Source organism: Lytechinus variegatus, chromosome 11 (genome assembly GCF_018143015.1).
Source record: "Lytechinus variegatus isolate NC3 chromosome 11, Lvar_3.0, whole genome shotgun sequence".
Lineage (NCBI taxonomy): Eukaryota > Metazoa > Echinodermata > Echinoidea > Temnopleuroida > Toxopneustidae > Lytechinus > Lytechinus variegatus.
This window is the reverse complement of record NC_054750.1, coordinates 34,363,820-34,383,412: the sequence shown is the minus strand read 5'-3', so window position 1 is coordinate 34,383,412 and position 19,593 is coordinate 34,363,820. Positions and strand designations below refer to the sequence as shown.

Genomic DNA, 19,593 nt, shown 5'->3' with positions numbered 1-19,593 from the left:
ATACATGTATTGTAATGAATTAATTTGAGCTCCTCACGGAGAGCGATTCTAAGCAGCTCAATTGAGCTCCTCAAAAAAATAAGGGGAGCGATTTATTGAGCTCCACGAAATAATAATCGTGAAGGACTGCTTATGGTTGGATTGGAGTCAATTTCGTTGGTGCGACTGCAGCACAATAGAATTTAGAAAACCTACACACCCTACCTTGAGGTTTACTAATTCTTCATTTCCCCAAAGGAGTTATATTTTCTCCACGGGATTACATTTTACCCAAAGCTCACAGCGGTGAAAGAAATATTCTTCCAAGGGAAAAATTTAGCTCTTGAGGGGAGTTAAAATTATTTACTAAAAAGATAGAACAGGCAAGATATGTTATAATATATTAAGATTCACCATCAGTCTTTATTGCCTCCCCGGGGGGGCCACTTCCATTCACGAGTGGATACCATGCGCGACCATGGGGTCTCGAAAAGCACCCTAAACACGTAATTTAAATATTCTGAAAATGCACCTCTTAACAAGTATTGGCGTGTGAAGCCCTACCCTTAACAAGTATTGGAGACAAAACGATATTCTTGGCAAATATTCCCTGAAATGAACCCCTAAACAAGTACAGGAATGTTTTATTGTTACGGGTCCTTCGGTCGTCAACTTTACCTTACTTGATTTAGTACGGACCACACCTTCTACACCTCGCGCAAATAGGACCCTAAACACGGATTGTTGGGGCAAAAAGGACATCCTTTATGAAACATTTTAATTTTGTTTTATCATCCCCGTAAATTCGACCCTAAACACGTAATTTTCCTAGCGAAATAGATACCCTTTTCTCATTATTTTTGTGTTTTTGACACCCTTATCATGTTACGTACGCAACGTGCCCTATCGTGAAAAGGACATCCTTTTTACGTGTTTTTTTGGTCGCGCATGGTATCCACTCGTCAATATAAGTGGCCCCCCCGGGATTGCCTCTAATAATGATCAACTTGCAACACTTCCTGCTGCTCTGCTCTATCTGCGTCATAATAAAAATTGTCAAACATTTAGCTTTTTCAAAGAGATTTGAAGCATTTCGAATCGAAATTTTCTAGCAGAAAACTGTTGAATAGCGGGGATTAAACAGATCGAAGGAAAATGTACATTATATTCAGACTTTTGCTCTTGATATTACATGAATGTACAATTCAAACTTCATATCAAAATGCACATGACTGCAAGCAATATGTATTGTCAGGGCTGGAATTCTCAACTTATCTCCCACCCCCTTGAAAAAGTGGGATGGGCAATATTTATGACAGTCCACACAAAGTATCGTTAGGATGTGTATTTTCATGTCCATGGAAGAGGGGCAAATTTCAATAATAATGTAAAATTTCTTACCATCCTCTTTCGTTGTGAAATTATACACTGTACTTTGGCTTGTGTGTTTGTTCAGCTCGCACCATATTGCAATGCTGTAGTTGGAAAATGGTTTGAGTCTATGGAGAAAGAGACTTAGTCTTCCATCCGAACTACCAAGCTGTTTAAAGAAATTCTTGAAGATAAAAATATACAGAAAAGAAAAGTAATACCAACTAAATTAATGCATCTTAATTGCTACAATCCATAACAAATTGTTTCGCTCATAGGAAAGTCCAAGGAATTATTTGTTTTAGTAGTACACGTAATTCTCACTATGTCTGTCCGTGCAATACTTTTTACCAGCCTCTCACTTTACATTGCTTCATGATTTTAATGTTATTTATGGGCAATTCCACAGGTTGGGACAAATCTGTAACGTGAGTAACCGACACATTCCAAAGATTTGCCAGGAGCATAATAGAATTTCCCAAGTTTTGTTTTTATACAAAGGATAGTCAGACTGTGTACTTTGTTGTGATACGGAGATGTTTAGTTCCTATCAATAATAATGGAGTTACAGCTCCAAGTATGAGTCAAGGTGTCTCCAAATGTAACGTGAGTAACCGTGGAATAGCCCTTATGCATCTTCGAAAAGGATGATTTTTTTAATATCAATGTGTTAACTTAAATAGGATTGGTAAGTTTCATAAAATTTCTTTCCAATTTTGATTAATGTAGTAGTTCAAGTTTTTAGAATTTATTATCCTCAAAAGTTTAACAGTATCATGCTACTGTAATTATCTTTATTCTGTTTCCAAAATTAGAAATTTACATAATGTGTTTTGTAAATCATGCAAGCAAGCCAAGATTTCAGTAATTTGGCTGCCGAATGTATACAATGGAATTGTGAGATAAAATTCCATTTAGATGTTTAAAAAAATCATATCTTGATTTAATGTACAAATAACTGCTACACATGTAAATGCATAATATTGTAGCCAAAGAATTACAGAATCTTTAGTTGTTACACATGATACATATCATTATATGAATAGAAGTGCAAATGAAAAGACTATCTCTCCCTGACAACTTTAAAACATGTATGTAATATGCTTTATTCTATGCATTCTTGCACAGAATTAAAAGAAACTAAAAAAAAAACCTGTAAGTCTACCTATCATAACCTATCATAAATTTTACATTCTCCGTTAAAACTAAACAGGATTATACTTTTTCTAGGTCATGTACAAAACCATTTCCTCATTGGTGGTTATATCCACTAATTCTCTTTCAAGCAATAGAATACAAAGATTAAGTAGCCTTCGTCGATGGGCTATTAAAACCTTGTACCTCAAAATGAAATAATAATTTGTTTTACGAAAGAACAAGTTACCTAACATTACAATTACAGGAAACATTGTAGAAAGGGTTGATAAAGTCAAAATTTTGGTTGTACATAATACCACTTGAGTTGAACTGAGAAAGTCATGTAAAAGAAATCTACACTAAGGCAGCAACACGTTTGTACCCTCTCGTTCAATTACGAAGTTAAGGTCTAGGACAGTTCAATATGTGTAAATTGTAGCCTGCATTATATCTGTCCTTGAATATAAATGCATATATACAGGCGTATTCATCTTATGATTTCGATTGAAAAAAAAATACAGAAACATGCATACATGAGATGTCACAGCCCACATAGAGGAAATAAAGGAATGAACAGTCTGATAGGTTAGAGTCAATACAGAAGAGAGCACTGAAAATCATAACTCTAGGTCATACGATGATGCAATTTCTTTTATCAACCTTGAATATTTATACGACCTTTGAAGAAAGCTTTGTCTTTATGTAAAGTGTTTTTTTTTAAATGCAACATCCCAGCCACAAGCATAACTGTCTCTTTAATACTGGCAGAATGGGAAATCAGATACACACTTTATGATAGGAAAACCAATGATCTTAATTTGCCAAAGTGTAGAGCCAACAGGTATAAAAAAAAATAGTTTCATTTTCTGGTGCTTACATGTATAGACTTAGCAATGATAATTTATATTTTATTTCAAATTCTTGATCGTGTTTGGATATTTAATGGCGCTATTATGGGCATGCAATATAAGATTGATTTTATGCTTGTGTGTGTACGTGTTTTCCTTTTTAAAAATGTATATCATTTCAATGTACATAATAATATCCTTACTTTAGATGTTTAGTTTATACATGTACATGCACTTTTCAATATCATGTTCCCTCATTTTAAATAACAAAAAATTATCAATCTTTGTTATATATCAAATGTATATTGTCAACCATTTTTATCTGTACATAATCCAACCATATACAGTAGGGTTGCAATAAAAGATTGAATTGAAATTGAATAACAAAACATTTGACAAGCAAAACAATGGACAAATTTGTATTTTCTATGACATGAATAATAGAAGGTTGTAGGGACTGCCACTATAAAGTATAGCTATCTAGACTGCATGATAACTATGGTATTTTATGGCATATACACTGTACACGACATACTGAATAAAGTAGGTTGCAGGGGTTTTCACTTTTTCCAGTGGGGGCATTATGGTCTAGTGGTTACGACTCTTGTCTCTCAAAGGGACGTAGGTTCGAATCCCAGCCATAGCGTGTTTTCCTTCAGCAAGCAATTTACCTACATTGTGCTGCACTCAAATGACTCAACCAATGTGAGGTGAATGGGTACCCAGCAGGATTAATTCCTTGAAATGCACTGGGCACTGGAAGGCAGCTTGAGCTAAAGCTGGGGTAATAGTAATAACAATGTACCTCGGAATAGATTATTTCGAGATAGATGGCACAATATATTGATGCATGTTTAAGCTTAATTACCTTGACAGCGTGACAAACTTGGTATTTTATTTCTACAAAAGCATGCTTCTAAGCTGTCCTCAATTTCTAAAAAATTGAGAAATACAGTTTTAACAGCCTGTTGATGATATAACAATCACATCGTGTGCAGCTGGTTACTTGTGATTATCATGCGGTTATTTGAAAATAATGTTCAAGAGTTCAGAGTTGTCTCTCAAATCAAGTTTCACTTCCAATATTGCAAAAAAAAAATGATAAATGGATAATCATCTTAAAGGAGTATGGTGTTAATACTCCATCTCAACAAGGGGAAATTCCCTTTGCTCCTAAAAAGTTGAAGACAAGAAATACAGTACAATACTTGTACATGTACTGCCAACCTACTGGGAATGAAAAATTGTATTCTGTGATAAAAAAAAGAAGGGTATTACATAATAAAATGTGTGGTGCACTCACTAATCGCGGTGCTCAAGCTGCACACAATTTAAAATGCACACTGCTCTTGCAGACCAATACAAAAAACATTGAAACATTTTTTTTTTTGGGGGGGGAAGCTGTGTTGTTATTTTCATAGGAAAAAAATAATTAAAATGGTAATCCAAGGATAAGTTATAGGGTTTATCTCACAATGGTTTTAAACAAAATGATTGAAAAAAAAAGTTACCTGAAATTACATTGATCTAATGACCATATTTGTGTAAGTTTTATGAAATAGAGACATATAGAAATGATTTTTCTCAATAAACTGAAATCTTGTGCTTGAAAGGAAATGAATTTTGCTTTACCATTATGCCCTATAAATCCATCTGGAAACTGATTTTTTTCCTTCAAGTCAAGAACAGAACCACAAGTATAAAACAAAAAGGTCATAACTAATGATTCTATAACTTATCCTTGGATTACCATTTTTATTAATTTTTTTCCTACGAAAATAACAACACAGCGTCCCCCCCCAAAAAAAAATGGAAAATGGGTGTTGCAAGACAAATACCCAAAGACCAATGTTTGTCCCAAATTTCATGAGCACTGGTAAAAAACTGAAGTGGTTTGATCAGAAAAGATTTCCCTGGGTTTTGGGCCATAATATACTGCTACCATGGTAACACACATTGGCGGACCGTGACCCAGAGGAGACAAAGCATTGGGGGGGGCACAGCATTGTTCACAGACAATGCAGTGCCCCACAATCCTTTGTCTCCTCCGGGTCATGGTCTGCTAACTGGTAAAACAGTATCTGACACATGCGAAAAATGTGAGGGTATAATTATTAAGACATTAGTCAAATTTCAATGTTGAAATACCTTTTTATCGTGCTTGGCTTTCGATCCGTCTTCATTGGTCAGACTGTAACTGCAATTGACACCATCTTTTGCTGCACTCATACCCATGAAGATTGGAGTTTTGTCCCCTTCCCACGATTCTCCTCGACATTTGCGCTCCTGATCATCATAATACAGTGGCGTTTGACCACCTCGTATAACAATAGTTATGTTGGTGGAGTCGATGTATGTAGACTGGATAGTCGGTGGCCCAACTGTAAAGAAAATAGAACACAAGATTCATTGCCACATGAATTTTAGACCTTTCTCAGTTACAATCTTCAACATGATGATCACTCAAATCGGATTCAAAATGTTTGCACATAAATTTACATGTATCTAAAGGGATTCTCAATTGTGTGGTGTTGTAATAAATGCTTCCACAAATGCCAAAATTGCCGCAGAGCAAACTTTCAAATTTCAGGGAGAGTTTTACTGAGGAAGAGGGAAGCAATTCCTCAAAAAGCTGTGTGCACTGAATAGGTAGCCTAGCTTAGCTGGGTAATAATAGCAGGGCCCGCTGGGAGAACAGTTTTCAAAACTGAAGTGGCTACCCGAGGTAAATATACCGTTATTATTATTATAATTATTTTTATTATTATTATTATCATTATTATTATTTTTATTAATCATTATCATTGTCATAACTTTACTGATATCACAATAAAATGAAAGATATCAATGTACAAATCAGGGTGCTTGAAAATCTTTTTTTTTACTTGAAAATCGGTCAACTTTCAGTGAGGAAAACAGGGCAGCCCTATTTCTGTACCAACTTAAAAATAACTGCCAGTTGTGGTAACGATCCCAAAATGACTTTTTACAGAATCCAACATACACCTGTAATGATCACCCAAGTGTCTGTTTGTATGATAAAAAATATCTGCCAAAGGATTCTGTAAGAATTCGTGTAATTGCTGAGAAATATGCAAAATTAGCGAGGATTCAGGCACTTTCGTCGGGTCTTTATTCTAGCAATAATAATATACACTCTCCCACGTGTGCCTATCTGTGTTGGCGATCTTCAGTGTGATCGTTTTTCAGCTTAGATTTTATAATTTTACAAAGTTCAGTTTATGTAACTGTACCAGATCTAGATCCACAATGATACAGTAATACTTAACCTTGGTTTCACAGACTTTCTCACGAAATCAATGTTTTACTGCAACTACTTTCATTTGGCTTTAACCTCAATAATTTGGAAAACTTTCCTAATAATACCATCATTCCAATTTGCATTCCTGAAATCAAGTTTACGTGTACTTCTCATTTATTGGAAATGTTAAGTCATTAAGAGTGAAAAGTACTGACCTATATGTTTATTCGATTTTATCCAGGATACAAGTCTGTAGTTATTGCAAGAATAAAAACATAATAGATACATATGTGGTTGGACAGAGACCCAAAATATCTTTGTAACTTTGTAAACAATCTGAAAAAGCCGGTGCATTAACTAAGTCATAGAAGTGTAGGAATTGTAGAATACACAGTCCATCCATAACCTAAAAAAAATTGAATCCATATTTTATTGAAATGAAATCTGAAAATAGAAGTGTACTCCAAAATTATTTTAGCCTGATTGATTGTGGACCCGGCAGCCACTGTGCAACGCCAGATCAACGTAAATATAGCTCTATCCCTTGAATTGTTGGACGGCAATCAGGGTAGCAACAACTCCGTCTGTTGGTCTGACGTGGCCGGGGCTTGAACTCCCGACCTACTGATTGCGAGACAGACGCTCTACCAACTGAGGCAACATAGTTAAAACCTGGATGCTACTACAATCAATGGTTGACTAAAAGAGAGTGCATACCAAGATCTCATTAGTTTGAGGATGATACAGGGTTAACAAAGTTTTGACAGGACAATTACATCAAACTTTTGTTGTTACTATGAATGTTAGGGGTGTAAAACACCATGGATTAATGATGAATATATAACTCTATCTTACCAGCGAGATAAACTAAAACCTCTTGCACAGCGTTCTGGGTTACCCATACATTGGATGCATTATCGTACTTGTAGGAATCATGTAAATAACTTTAAGGAAACGTTGAAAAAAACTTTTATCAGAGGAGTATTTTGGAAAATAAAAAAAACTCTGCTCAACTTTGGCAGATCTTAAAGGGGCTAACAGGTGGTAGACCTAGACAAACTACAAATATTCTCAATATCAATGGGAACAAATTGTGTGATCCTAAGCAAATAGCAAATGAATTGAATAAAATATTTAGTTCTTTTGGTGCAAATGCTTCATTTTATTATGCCAAGGAAAATGATATCATGAGTTGTTTGACCAGGGTTTTCCCAGGGTAACAAGGTCTTCCAATTTGACACGATAGAAACTGATGTTGTGCTAAACATTCTAAAAAAGCTTGATACAAAAAAGGCGACCGGAAGCGATGGGTTGAACGTCAAACTCCTGAAATCGGCTGCACCAGTCATTTACGTTCATTTGACAAGACAACTCAATTGAATCTGGATGTATACCAAACGAATGGAAAGAAGCCAAAGTTACTGCCTTACACAAAGGTGGAAACAGGCACGACCCTAACAATTTTAGGCCAATATCAGTCTTACCTATAGTGATGAAAGTGTTCGAAAGGGTAATCCATACACAACTCCACGATTTCTGTACTGAAAATAACATACTAGTAAAGGAGCAGTCTGGCTTTCTGAAGCATCATTCGACCCACACTGTGCTTACCTATGTTACGGATCGTCTGTATAAAGAGATGGATCGTGGTCGACTGACTAGTGTAGTTTTCCTGGATCTCAGGAAAGCATTTCATTCCGTCGACCATGATCTATTACTCAAAAAACTTTCTGTTTAAGGTATAAAAGGAAAGGAACTTGAGTGGTTCAGTTCATACCTACATGTAAAAGGCAGAACTCAACAAACATGTGTAAAAGGGGTATTATCTGAAATTGTAGAAGTGAGTAGTGGAGTTCCCCAAGGATCTATCTTGGGGCCAGTCTTATTCTCAATCATGGTAAACGATATTCCCAAGGTTGTAAAGAAGTGTGAAATCGTGTTGTACGCAGATGATGCAGAGCTCATATATAGTGGTACACATACTCAAGAAATTGAATCTGTCATGAATGAAGATCTACACAATGTGAATCGTTGGTTAATGCACAATCATTTGGTACTCAATTTAACAAAAACCCAGTACATGCTTTTTGGAACCCATCAAAGACTCAAGAATTGTGATCTAAACCTCGTCATTGAACAACATAGAATCGCAAGAATGTCGAATTTTAAATATCTCGCAGTACATTTTGATGAACAACTCACGTGGCGAACTCATGTAAACGAAACCAGTAAAAAAGTTGCGTCTAGACTTGCACTCTTTGCTAGATTACGGAAGTACATGACAGTTTCAAGTGCTAAACTATTTGCAAATTCATTAGTTTACCGCATCTTGAATACTGTTGCAACACCTGGACCAACTGTAACCAAAACAAAAGGACACTTTGATAAAACAGCACAAACGAATTAAATTGGGTACAACTTGAAGAACGATGGCGATTTCAAATGTGCAAAACTATTGTTACATATAGGAAGAATTGTGAAAGCGGATGCATTCATTTATTTGGTAATTTCCCACTTTGAGAATATTTGGGAATGATAAAGAACATTCCAGAATGTCTTTGTAAATGCTTTTTGTTATGCAGGCCTTGCCTATTTAAAGGCCAAGGAGTTTTATTGTTATTTGTGAATAGAGACTGCCAAACAATAGCCTTAGCTATTTTGTTGACACATGTGTTGATTTCACTGAGGTCATTCAAGAGTCTTCTGGAATTTGACTGCTCCTGAAAGAAGGAGAATGTTCTTTTAAAAGACAATACCAGAGGCTTCCATAATAGTGAATGCTAGAAGCCTCTAGAATAGTGACGTTAGATCCAACAGTGGAAACCCGATTTTCCGATCGTTTTTTTGTACATAAAATGTCACATTATGAAAAAGAAATCACATCCATATTTACGAAAAAATGTTTAAACTTCAGAAATATCGTACCTTAGACCGCAGTTACCGCTAATTCCTTTGAAATAATATTTGAAACATCGTCATCTTCGATCCTTTCGTTGGTCAACGTAAGTTTCCATCTTGGATGACGTCATCATCCTTACAGAAGTATTTACCAGTCGCAAAATATCGCGATTTGAGCCGCTGCTTTGCGCTTGTATGCCAACAACGGCAACGGTGCACGGTGTGATCCGCACGTAGAGAGATGTATACTAATTATATATCTCTATGGATCCGCAGCAGTTTCATTCGAAACTTCGCGAAGGCAAAATACAAGGCCCCGTAACGTGTATATTCACAACACACACATTCTGCTCGCATCCATTTACCTAGACTTGTTTTCCAGCCGTTTTGGATAAAATAGCGGAATTTTGACTAAGATAAAACGGAAATGGAACACAGAAAAAAAGCGGAAATTGAAATCGGTCTTAAAAATGAAAATAGCGGATTTCCGCTAAATAGCGGAGATTTCACAGGCCTGTGTATATGGTGATGTGCCTTCTTCTCCCGCTCTAGCTCTCTGCTTTGTTCTTTTTACCTCAATTCATCCTTACTTTCTATCTTTCTTTCCCTATTACTTTCCATTTGTAGCTCTGGGTTAAATTATTTTTCTCAATTTCACACACAATTTTCTGTTATAGATTTATACTTGAAATTTCCATCTGTTTATGTTCAGGATTTGTACTTTCTATTTGTATTGTAATATATGCTTGTATTTTGTTCTGTTTCATGTTATACAGGGCCCCCAAGTACAACAGTATTTGACTACTGATGGGGTTACCCTGTATTAATAATACCAAATAAATAAATAAAATAAATAAACTTTGTCTCAATACAATCCAATATATTCATTCCTCTCACCCTCCAGTGACTTTTTTTGTTAAAGTTACAGTAGAGTCTAATGCAGGGTATATCTTTTTCTTGACGTTGGGGGAATCATAGAATTTTGGGGGCTATTAATTTGATTTTAATCCTACTTTTTGGGGGCAACAAGCAATTACCTGGTATTTAGTAGACTTTAAATGCAAACATTATTCTGCCATAATCTTGAATAATATTTGCAACAGATCTTGGGGTGACTCTAAAAAGCATGCTTTTGGGGCAAATTTAAGGGGCTACTTGGGCTCTCATGAGGGCGAAATTACTTGTTGCCCTCGTGATTTTCCTACGCTGGTCTAATGGTATAATTGTGGCTTTCTCTCATACAGGTAAATATGTAAATCTACAGCAAGTCTCTTACCTCGGTAGGTTGGGTCAGAAAACCAAAAGTAATTTATCTTTTGTCCAGCTGCTTCTAGTACTACACCTAGCCAACCTTTGTGAGGGCAGCTTTCATCTTCCAGTATTCGTCCTCCAAGGAAACAACTTGTTTCATTGGTGTAACAAAGGTTTCTATCATGGGAAGAATAAGATCAGGAAAAACAGAGTTTCACTAAGGCGAGCACATACTACGCCCGCATTTAACATGTGAAATAAAGTTATTGGTCAAGCAAGAAAAGTAGGTGGCGACTTCACCTTTGACCTTCTGACCTCAAAATCAATAGAATTACTGGGATCTATGCAGGTATCATACACACCTTCGTTACGTTAAACTAAAGTCATCGCATTTACAAGGACTTCAGAAGGGTAAGATGAAAATATGTCACTGTGACCATGACCTTTGACCTTAACGTCATTAGACTTCCGGAGATCCATGCTAGTATCATACCCACCAAATTATATGAGCCTGCTTCTCGAGCATTAAAGCACAAGGAAGGAGTAAGGCAAACATACAGATACATGTAAGAAACAAACTGCAACCGAACATTTGGTAATGAATGGGCTGGATAATCCAAAGGTTTGCTTTAATATACATGTATGAATATGAAGAAATCTGATTGGTTACCAGGTCAGTGATTTGATAATGCAACAACAATCTTGATTGGCCATTGCTTCTATGTACATGTCATAATGGAAACATTGCATTCCGGAGTACTGTAGTACAGTCATATTAATATGGGTACAATATGCATGAATAAACGACTCACTTTGTTGGAGTGCTTAGATTGTACATGCCAGTGTAGTTTTCCAACAGGTCCCATGATGCATCAAAATTCAGATCTCCAAGATCAGTTACGTTTAGTGAATGTGCATAAACTGCAGGGGAAGGAATGAAATAAACAGACTGACATGTAGGTCTATTTCTGCCAGGAATCCCGGGGGAGCCACTTACACTGACGAGTGGATACCATGCGCGACAAAAAAAACATGTAAAAAGGATGTCTTTTTCACGTTAGGGCACGTTACGTACGTAACGTGATAAGGGTGTCAAAAACACAAAAATAATGAAAAAAGTGAATCTATTTCGCTAGGAAAATTACGTGTTTAGGGTCGGATTTGCGGGGATGATAAAACAAAATTAAAATGTTTTATAAAGGATGTCTTTTTTATAACGGACTCTAAACACTACGTGTTTAGAGTCCGATTTGCACGAGGGGGTCGTACTAAACCAAATAAGGTTAAGCCGAAGACCGAAGGACCTGTAACAATAAAACATTCCTGTATTTGTTTAGGGGTTTATTTCAGGGAATATTTGCCAAGAGTATCGTTTTGTTTCCAATACTTGTTAAGGGTAGGGTTTCACACGCCAATACTTGTTAAGGGGTGCATTTTCAGAATATGGAAATTACGTGTTTAGGGTGCTTTTAAAGACCCCGTGGTCGCGCATGGTATCCACTCGTGAATGGAAGTGCCCCCCCCCCCAAGTCAGTAATATGCTCCGCTGAGACTTTGTCTGACTCTACAGCATCCCCTCTGTCAATAGACCCATGATGGCAGTAAAGCTCATAGTGGTGGAGCACCACCATTGCCTTTACAACATTTATGGAGCACCCTCCTCTATTACTCCTAAATTTTGCTTATTGACGGGGGGGGGGGGTAAGAAGTAATAAAGATAAATTTATAGAAAATACATTCAGCTTACCACCTTTCAAAAAAATATGCTGGAAATACAGGGACCGTGCGAGTGGTCACAAATAAAAAGATCTGCTTGGCGACAGCATGCAAATTGCGCGATTTGCGTGCTGTTGCCAAGCGTAAGACAAAGAAATAAAGATGGGGACGTAAACACGTCCGTAAGCTCTTCCCATATTTTCATAACATTTTTCTTGTTTTTTTAAGAATTCTTCTTTAAAAACGAAATCAATATCGCAGAAATGTTGGAAATGTAATTGAACCCCATGTACTTGTTTTAGGGCCATATGTTTAGGGCAATATTGTCACGCGACAACTATCAGCGCTGACAGTTGTCGCGTGACAATATTGATGAAACACCCCCCTGGTTCAGTGGTTGAAGCGGGACATTTTAGCACTTGATTTTGCCGCCCTCTATAAGCGTCACGTAACTAGGTTGCATTAACAATGGATCCAAGATGGCGAAGACAACAAATGTGAGTAAACTCTCTTCTACTTTTATTTCTTCATCCCATTTCTGCGATTTTTGTTCCCTTTCATTTAATTCTATCATACCAAACTTTCCTAACCGATATTTATACCCATGTACAGAAGTGTTAACGTCAGATTCAAATTATAAGGCGCTGTTTGGTGCATTTGTATAGTTGCATTTTCCTTTCCGACGTACGTCCCTATAGGGCCAAGTGCCAGGCGTTAGGGGGTAAAGGTACGAATAGTACTATGATTTTTACCCCAGAACGCCTCCAGGTTAAATGGGGAGTAAGCCTACATGCTTCTTCACTGCTACCACCCTGCCTGTGGTGAATCTACAGGTATGACTATGGTATGCCAATGCTGTACATTTTACTAAACATAGCATACACTTTAAAATATCATTAAAATATCACTTTTTTGACCAAAATTACCAATGTCCATACAGTGGCAATTTATTTTTCATTAGTAACTTGGGAATAATTTTTGTATTCATTAGAGTGGTCAAAAACTTGAATTTTGGGCATATTTTTGTGTACGTCTTCTTTTGGTGGAAAGTAATATGGCAGGAAAATTTTCATTTTTCAATCTCTATTTTTAATTAAGAAAAAATAATTCACAGAATCAAATTTACATAAGAGCCAAGTTATATGATGAATAGCTCTATTGAAAACTAACAGTGTAAGAAAATCAAGCATTTGTCCCATAGAAAGAGAAAATAAGCCAAAATTGCCACCCTTTATTTTGCCACACACAGAGATGTAACTAAGAACAAGGTTGTATCATAACCTTGTTCATTGAATGAGTGAGCCTACATAGAGGAGATGACTTTTAATACTCCCAGACACCTCCAGGCTATCCAGGCTAGCTATATCACTGCTCAGAACAGAACAACAACGAACAACAACAGCTCAGAACAGATGGTCATATGCCAATAATTATGTTATATAGCAACCAATGTTGTTTGTTTGGGGGAACAATGACAAGAAAAATGTAAACATTTTAAGAAACGATAGGTGATGAAAGCAAACTATTCCCCTTGGCTTCAGTTCAGATTAGGCCTAAAAAAACAATGATTTTGTTATCAAATAAACAGATGTTGCCATGTCAAAGAGTAATAACAAAAAACAACTTCAACTAGAAACTGGGTATTAAATTTAAGTTGGTTTATCGAATTATTAGAATTATAAAAATGAGGCCTACCATTGAAAAAAAGGACAATATGAATAAATGCAATTAAAACTCTTCCACATTCCACCATCTTCATGAACTTCGCGTTACTTGGACTTGGAGTGCACAATACACTGCATTTCCACTCAGTGATGTTGTCAGCTGGCCAGCTCCAGGTTGCAAACTCTGCCCGATGCCGATGCGGTGGTCAGGAGCTGAGCTGAGATCCGAATCGTCTAACAACTAACAATACATGAATAAATGTCGGCAATGCCAATGAATGAATGGTCGGTTTAACTTTTACTGATGCTGAACCAACACAAAAAACTGTGATATGGGACCAGTGTTAATATAAACAATAACACTACGCCATAACGTCCTTTATCTTAGCCCCTGATGATGACTGGCTGGAACTCTCACTGTCTTTTGAATCATGTCAACTGAATCAACTTAGGTGATTCCATCAGCAGCTTTGCGAAGTGAAACTAGTCCTTTAAACTCCCTAATTGTCATCTTGAGCTAGGTTCGGTTAATCCATGGAGACTATGGTTCGGCTGGATGCCGGTCTGACGCGACGCGACGGTATACGGTACGTTGTTGGGTTAATGAATTCACAGCGCATGCGCAAGTAAGCTAATTCGCAAAACAAATATTATAGGGGGCGGGGTGGGGGCATGCAGTAACTGGACACCTCTTTATTTTCCTTGATTGGATATTAGTAGGGTGTTCAGCATGATAAATAGAGAAGAGATGGACAAATTGAAATTAGCACAATTAAGAGAGCTAGGTTATGGTTATGGGGTGCAATATGTAAAGAGGGGCAGTCAGTCGGCAAGCCCTGAAAAAGTTGCTTCTTTTATCCAAGTGATATTCATGACTAGAGGGTTTTTGCATTGTTAATGAGCTTGGTGCGAACCAAAACACCTCTTTTTATTCGGCCACTGTTGCTCATAATATTGACCAAATTTCATGTTTTTGGTATCTTTTTAAAGAAGAAGAAACATCTTTTAGGTCATGTGTTTGGATTTTCACAAGAATGTTGTAATATAGGGAAAACTTTTGATATAAAACACGAAACAAAATATTTTTTTCATGCAACAAAAGTTGTTGTTTTCACACTTAATTTTTGTTTGAGCACAAATGATTTTTAGATCATGATAAAGCTGAAGATCTAAGCTTTAATATGATACAATTTTTATAAGAAGATGTATTTTAGATGGGTAAGCAGCCAGCTTTTCATAGGCAAAGTACATTTAGCAGCTCAAAAACAAGAATACTGCGCTCTGATTGGTCATAGGGACCACACACCCACGCAAATTCCAATGTTCCCCACACTGGGCCTCTGCAAGGTCACACTCACCATGTGGTAATCTCTTCAAATTACCCGCGCCTGTTGTGAAAATATTATTCAGCCAATCAGAACTCTGGATTTTATGTTACTCAGACATTTTAGAAATCTCGTCTTGCATCTTTATGGAAAAAGCTGGCTGCTGACCCATCTAAAAGATGCCACATATCAAGAGTGACATTGTAAGAAAGTATATAGTTTGAGCTTTCTGATGATATAAATAATGTTTGTGCCTAAAACACAAAATGTTGCACAATTTGCAAGTGAAAACAGAGGAAGAAAATTCTGTTTGATGCATCTTTTCAGGTAAAAAATTAACTTATTTATCACAATATTTTATTCAAAAGAAATGACCAATATAAAAGAGTAACATTTACTCTTCCCCATGGTACAAAAATATTCAATTTTACTCAAGGAGAAAGTGGTTAAATTCTTTGAGAAAGAAAGTCTCACAATTCACAAGATTTTGCAGGGACATGAATTCAGCCACGAGAGGACTTGAATAAATCTTGCCCATTTGCTCATTAACTCAGGGGCTTGCTGACTGGGGGAGGCAGCTCGATCGAGGGCCCCTTGAGCTACCTCCCCCCCCCCCCTGCTCAGAGCAGGGAGAGAATTAGATGATCAATCGATAGAAATTAAGGGATCGATAAAAAATGGGGCCTCTGAGCATGAACACTATCAAATTCTATATACATATAGCACCAAGAAAAAGTATTTTAATTCCATTATATTTGCCATTTAATTACACTAGTACATATGTATATCATTCAAGTTTTCTAAGAGAGAATAATATAGGAAGAGTTATCAATAAAAAGCTCTGCATTAAGCTAGAAAATATGCTAACATAATTATGGAATATTAGTAAAAATATAGTGTTATATATTTGTAAAAAAAAACAAGTCAAAATAATCCACTGAATGTCTTAGACCGATGGTTAAGGTTGCTGGGCCTTGGGAATATTGGACCGAGATGCAAGTTTTGTGGCAAGGCCCATGGATGGTCAAGCCCCAAGTAGTGATGATGATGATCACCATCATCGATCATCACCAAGTATCATCATCATCTTAGATCATCATCGCATCACCATCTTATTCATCATCACCTTTACGATCATCATCACCTTACATGCAATCATTACCATCTGAGATCATCATCACCATCTTAGCTAGATCATCATCATCGATCATATCATCTTAGATCAAGCATCATCACCATCTGAGATCATCATCATCCTAGGCCATCATCATCATCATCTTAGATCATCATCATCTGAGATCTTCATATCTTAGCTCATCGTCATATCTTAGCTCATCATCATCCTAAGCCATCATCATCATCATCTTCGATCATTCATTATCATAATCATTATATCATCATCCTCATCATCACCATCTTACCTCATCATCACCTTTGCAATCATCATCATCACTATCATAATAATCATCATCATACAATATTAGATCATCATTGCCATCATAAGCTCCCTTTATCAGTCTCATCAGTTAATGATAATAAAAGCTGGATATATATAGCACTTTTGGTAAGAAACTTGTCTCCTAAGTCAAAGAATGACCCCTTTTCTATCAGTTCTTTTTTAATTGGGGAGGGACATGGGTGGCGAGCCAGGAGTCCTGCCCCATGCACTTTGGGCCCCTAGTCTCTGGATCCGTGATGAACTTTTTAAAATTATTATTATCATTTTCTATTACTTCATCTCAGTTTCTATTTTTTCTTGTTTTTGAGATGATTATAACAGTTTTTCAAGCGATAATTTTTATTTTCTGTGTGTGTGCAACAAGGACATCATTTATTGCCAATAAGAACCCCCACAAAAAAAATAATAACAATAATGATAAGTAAATAATAATGATAATACTATAATAATAAATGAAACAAAATAAAAAATGTTGGCAAATTAAACAGTATTTTTCATTCTGATTTACAATCATTTACAACAAGTTTGTGTAAAGGGTTATTTTTCATTAAACAAATAGTTTCTCTAAGCCTTTCAAAAAATTAAAATATTTCAATTAAAATACGTTTTCTTCCTCATTTCATAAATTATCAATTTATTAAAGGAAAGGTGGAATTGGAAATATTATGCAAAAAATAATAAACAGATGTTGTCACTATTAATGCCCTTTTGGCACCAACCATATTAGAAACTACAGGTAAAAGAAAACACACTCATTCTATGTAGAGAATACAAATTTATATAATATATCTATTAAATTATATACAAACACAGTATGTACATACATTTGTCATTAATAGATTAATTATATTACATAAATGTAATGTATCATGTTAAATATCTTCCATTAAATAAAATGAGAAGTGCATGAGAACTGAAAATAAATGACAACAAAATAAGAGAAATACTAAAAATGCATTATATTTTTTTTTGGGGGGGGGGTGGAGATAAAAATTTTGGCATGTATAACTATTTTTTATCATCCACTGTATACATATAAGAGATACATGAAAGACATTCTCTGTGTGTTTTTGAAGATCAAGTTTATGGAGGACTGAGAAATCAATAAACAACTATTATTAAGATTTAGACTGTACCCTTATCAATTTATTAACTAATCAACAGTCAATCAATCAAGCAACTTATCAACCATCTAACAACTGACCTATCAATCAATCAGCAATGTTTATTAACTGCAAATCTAAGTATTAACAATTCAATAACATAAATAACAGACATGTATTACAAGAGATAATATACCCAAAAAAAACTTTAATTTGACCTATAGATGCAGATAAACCTGTTCATAAGGACCACATAACGGTCAAAGAGAACATGTCTCTATAGGCAGGTGTCATTCTCAGTAATATCTCCAGATGATATCACATTCACAAGTAAATGAAAATGTGACCTTTCTCTACAGGTTTTACAGTTCACCAATGCAGGCCTGACAACTTTTGTTTAACTCTTCTTAGAAACACTAATCATGTAATATTATGTTAATAATTATAGTTCTTAGGCAAATATTGCTACATCTTAACAGTTGACTTTTAAACTCTCTAATTTCCAATGACTTTATTAAAGGCCATACAGATTAAATGTAAGGAAAAAATATGAATATGGAAGAACCAGGGGCGGATTCAGGATTTTCAAAATGGGGGGGTGGCATTTTCTACAGAATAATTTAAACAACCATAAAAAAAAAAGTCTTCACTACCAAATCATGGTCATTTTGTTCCAGGAAAAATTTGACAAGCAAACAAAAAGGTCCTCACTTGCCTATGCATGCAATATTCCACACATTTTTTTTGTGCCTCTTAAAAGGGGGGGGGGGGGCACTGGCCAAATGTGCCCCTAACTAGAATCGCCACTAGAAAAAACACACTTTTATCAATTAGGTGATTTCAAGGAAAACTGTTAAAGACTAGTCTGCATGTACAGACCATGATTGAGACTTTGAATACCAAGTGGGTCTTCACAAAAGACTAGCACAAAAACAACTTGTTGTTTCAATTTCATTGGGAGGGGTCTCTCTGTACACAAGGCATTGGCAGCGACCTTAGGCTGCATCTGCAGACAACTTTCCTCATGCAAAAGGTCTGGACAGCAGATCAGACCACTAAACTATTATAGCTTTAAACAAAACACTGTTTGTTTGTTTTTTAAATGAAACTACAATGAAGTCTCAACACCAGGTGAAATCAATACAAACCCCGGCTTCTCTTTTTTAAAGGTCAAGTCCACCTCAGAAAAATGTTGATTTGAATCAATAGAGAAAAATCAGACAAGCACAATGCTGAAAATTTCATCAAAATCGGATGTAAAATTTATGACATTTCAAAGTTTCGCTTATTTTCAACAAAATAGTTATATGAACGAGCCAGTTACATCCAAATGAAAGAATCGATGATGTCACTCACTCACTATTTCTTTTGTTTTTTATTGTTTGAATTATACAATATTTCAATTTTTACGAATTTGACGATTAGGACCTCCTTGCCTGAAGCACAAAATGTTAAAATAATGGAATTCCACGTGTTCAGGGAAGAATGAAACTTCATTTCACATGACAATGACGAGAAAATAAAAATATTTCATATCTCATATAATAAAATACAAAATAAATAGTGAGTGAGTGATGTCA

At 35.9% G+C, this 19,593-nt stretch overlaps 1 protein-coding gene across 1 annotated transcript in view; it reads right to left on the bottom strand.

The window, feature by feature from the left end:
* Positions 1-14,689, bottom strand: part of LOC121423892 — a 28,060-nt gene extending 13,371 nt beyond the window's left edge. Inside the window, exons 1-5 of the mRNA XM_041619422.1 lie at positions 14,158-14,689; positions 11,559-11,667; positions 10,772-10,923; positions 5,484-5,716; positions 1,381-1,534 (exon numbers count right to left, since the gene is read on the bottom strand). Coding sequence (XP_041475356.1) covers positions 1,381-1,534; positions 5,484-5,716; positions 10,772-10,923; positions 11,559-11,667; positions 14,158-14,221 — 712 coding nt within the window. The 5' untranslated portion in view covers positions 14,222-14,689. The remainder of the gene's footprint in view (positions 1-1,380; positions 1,535-5,483; positions 5,717-10,771; positions 10,924-11,558; positions 11,668-14,157) is intronic.
* Between the last annotated feature and the right edge of the window lie 4,904 nt (positions 14,690-19,593).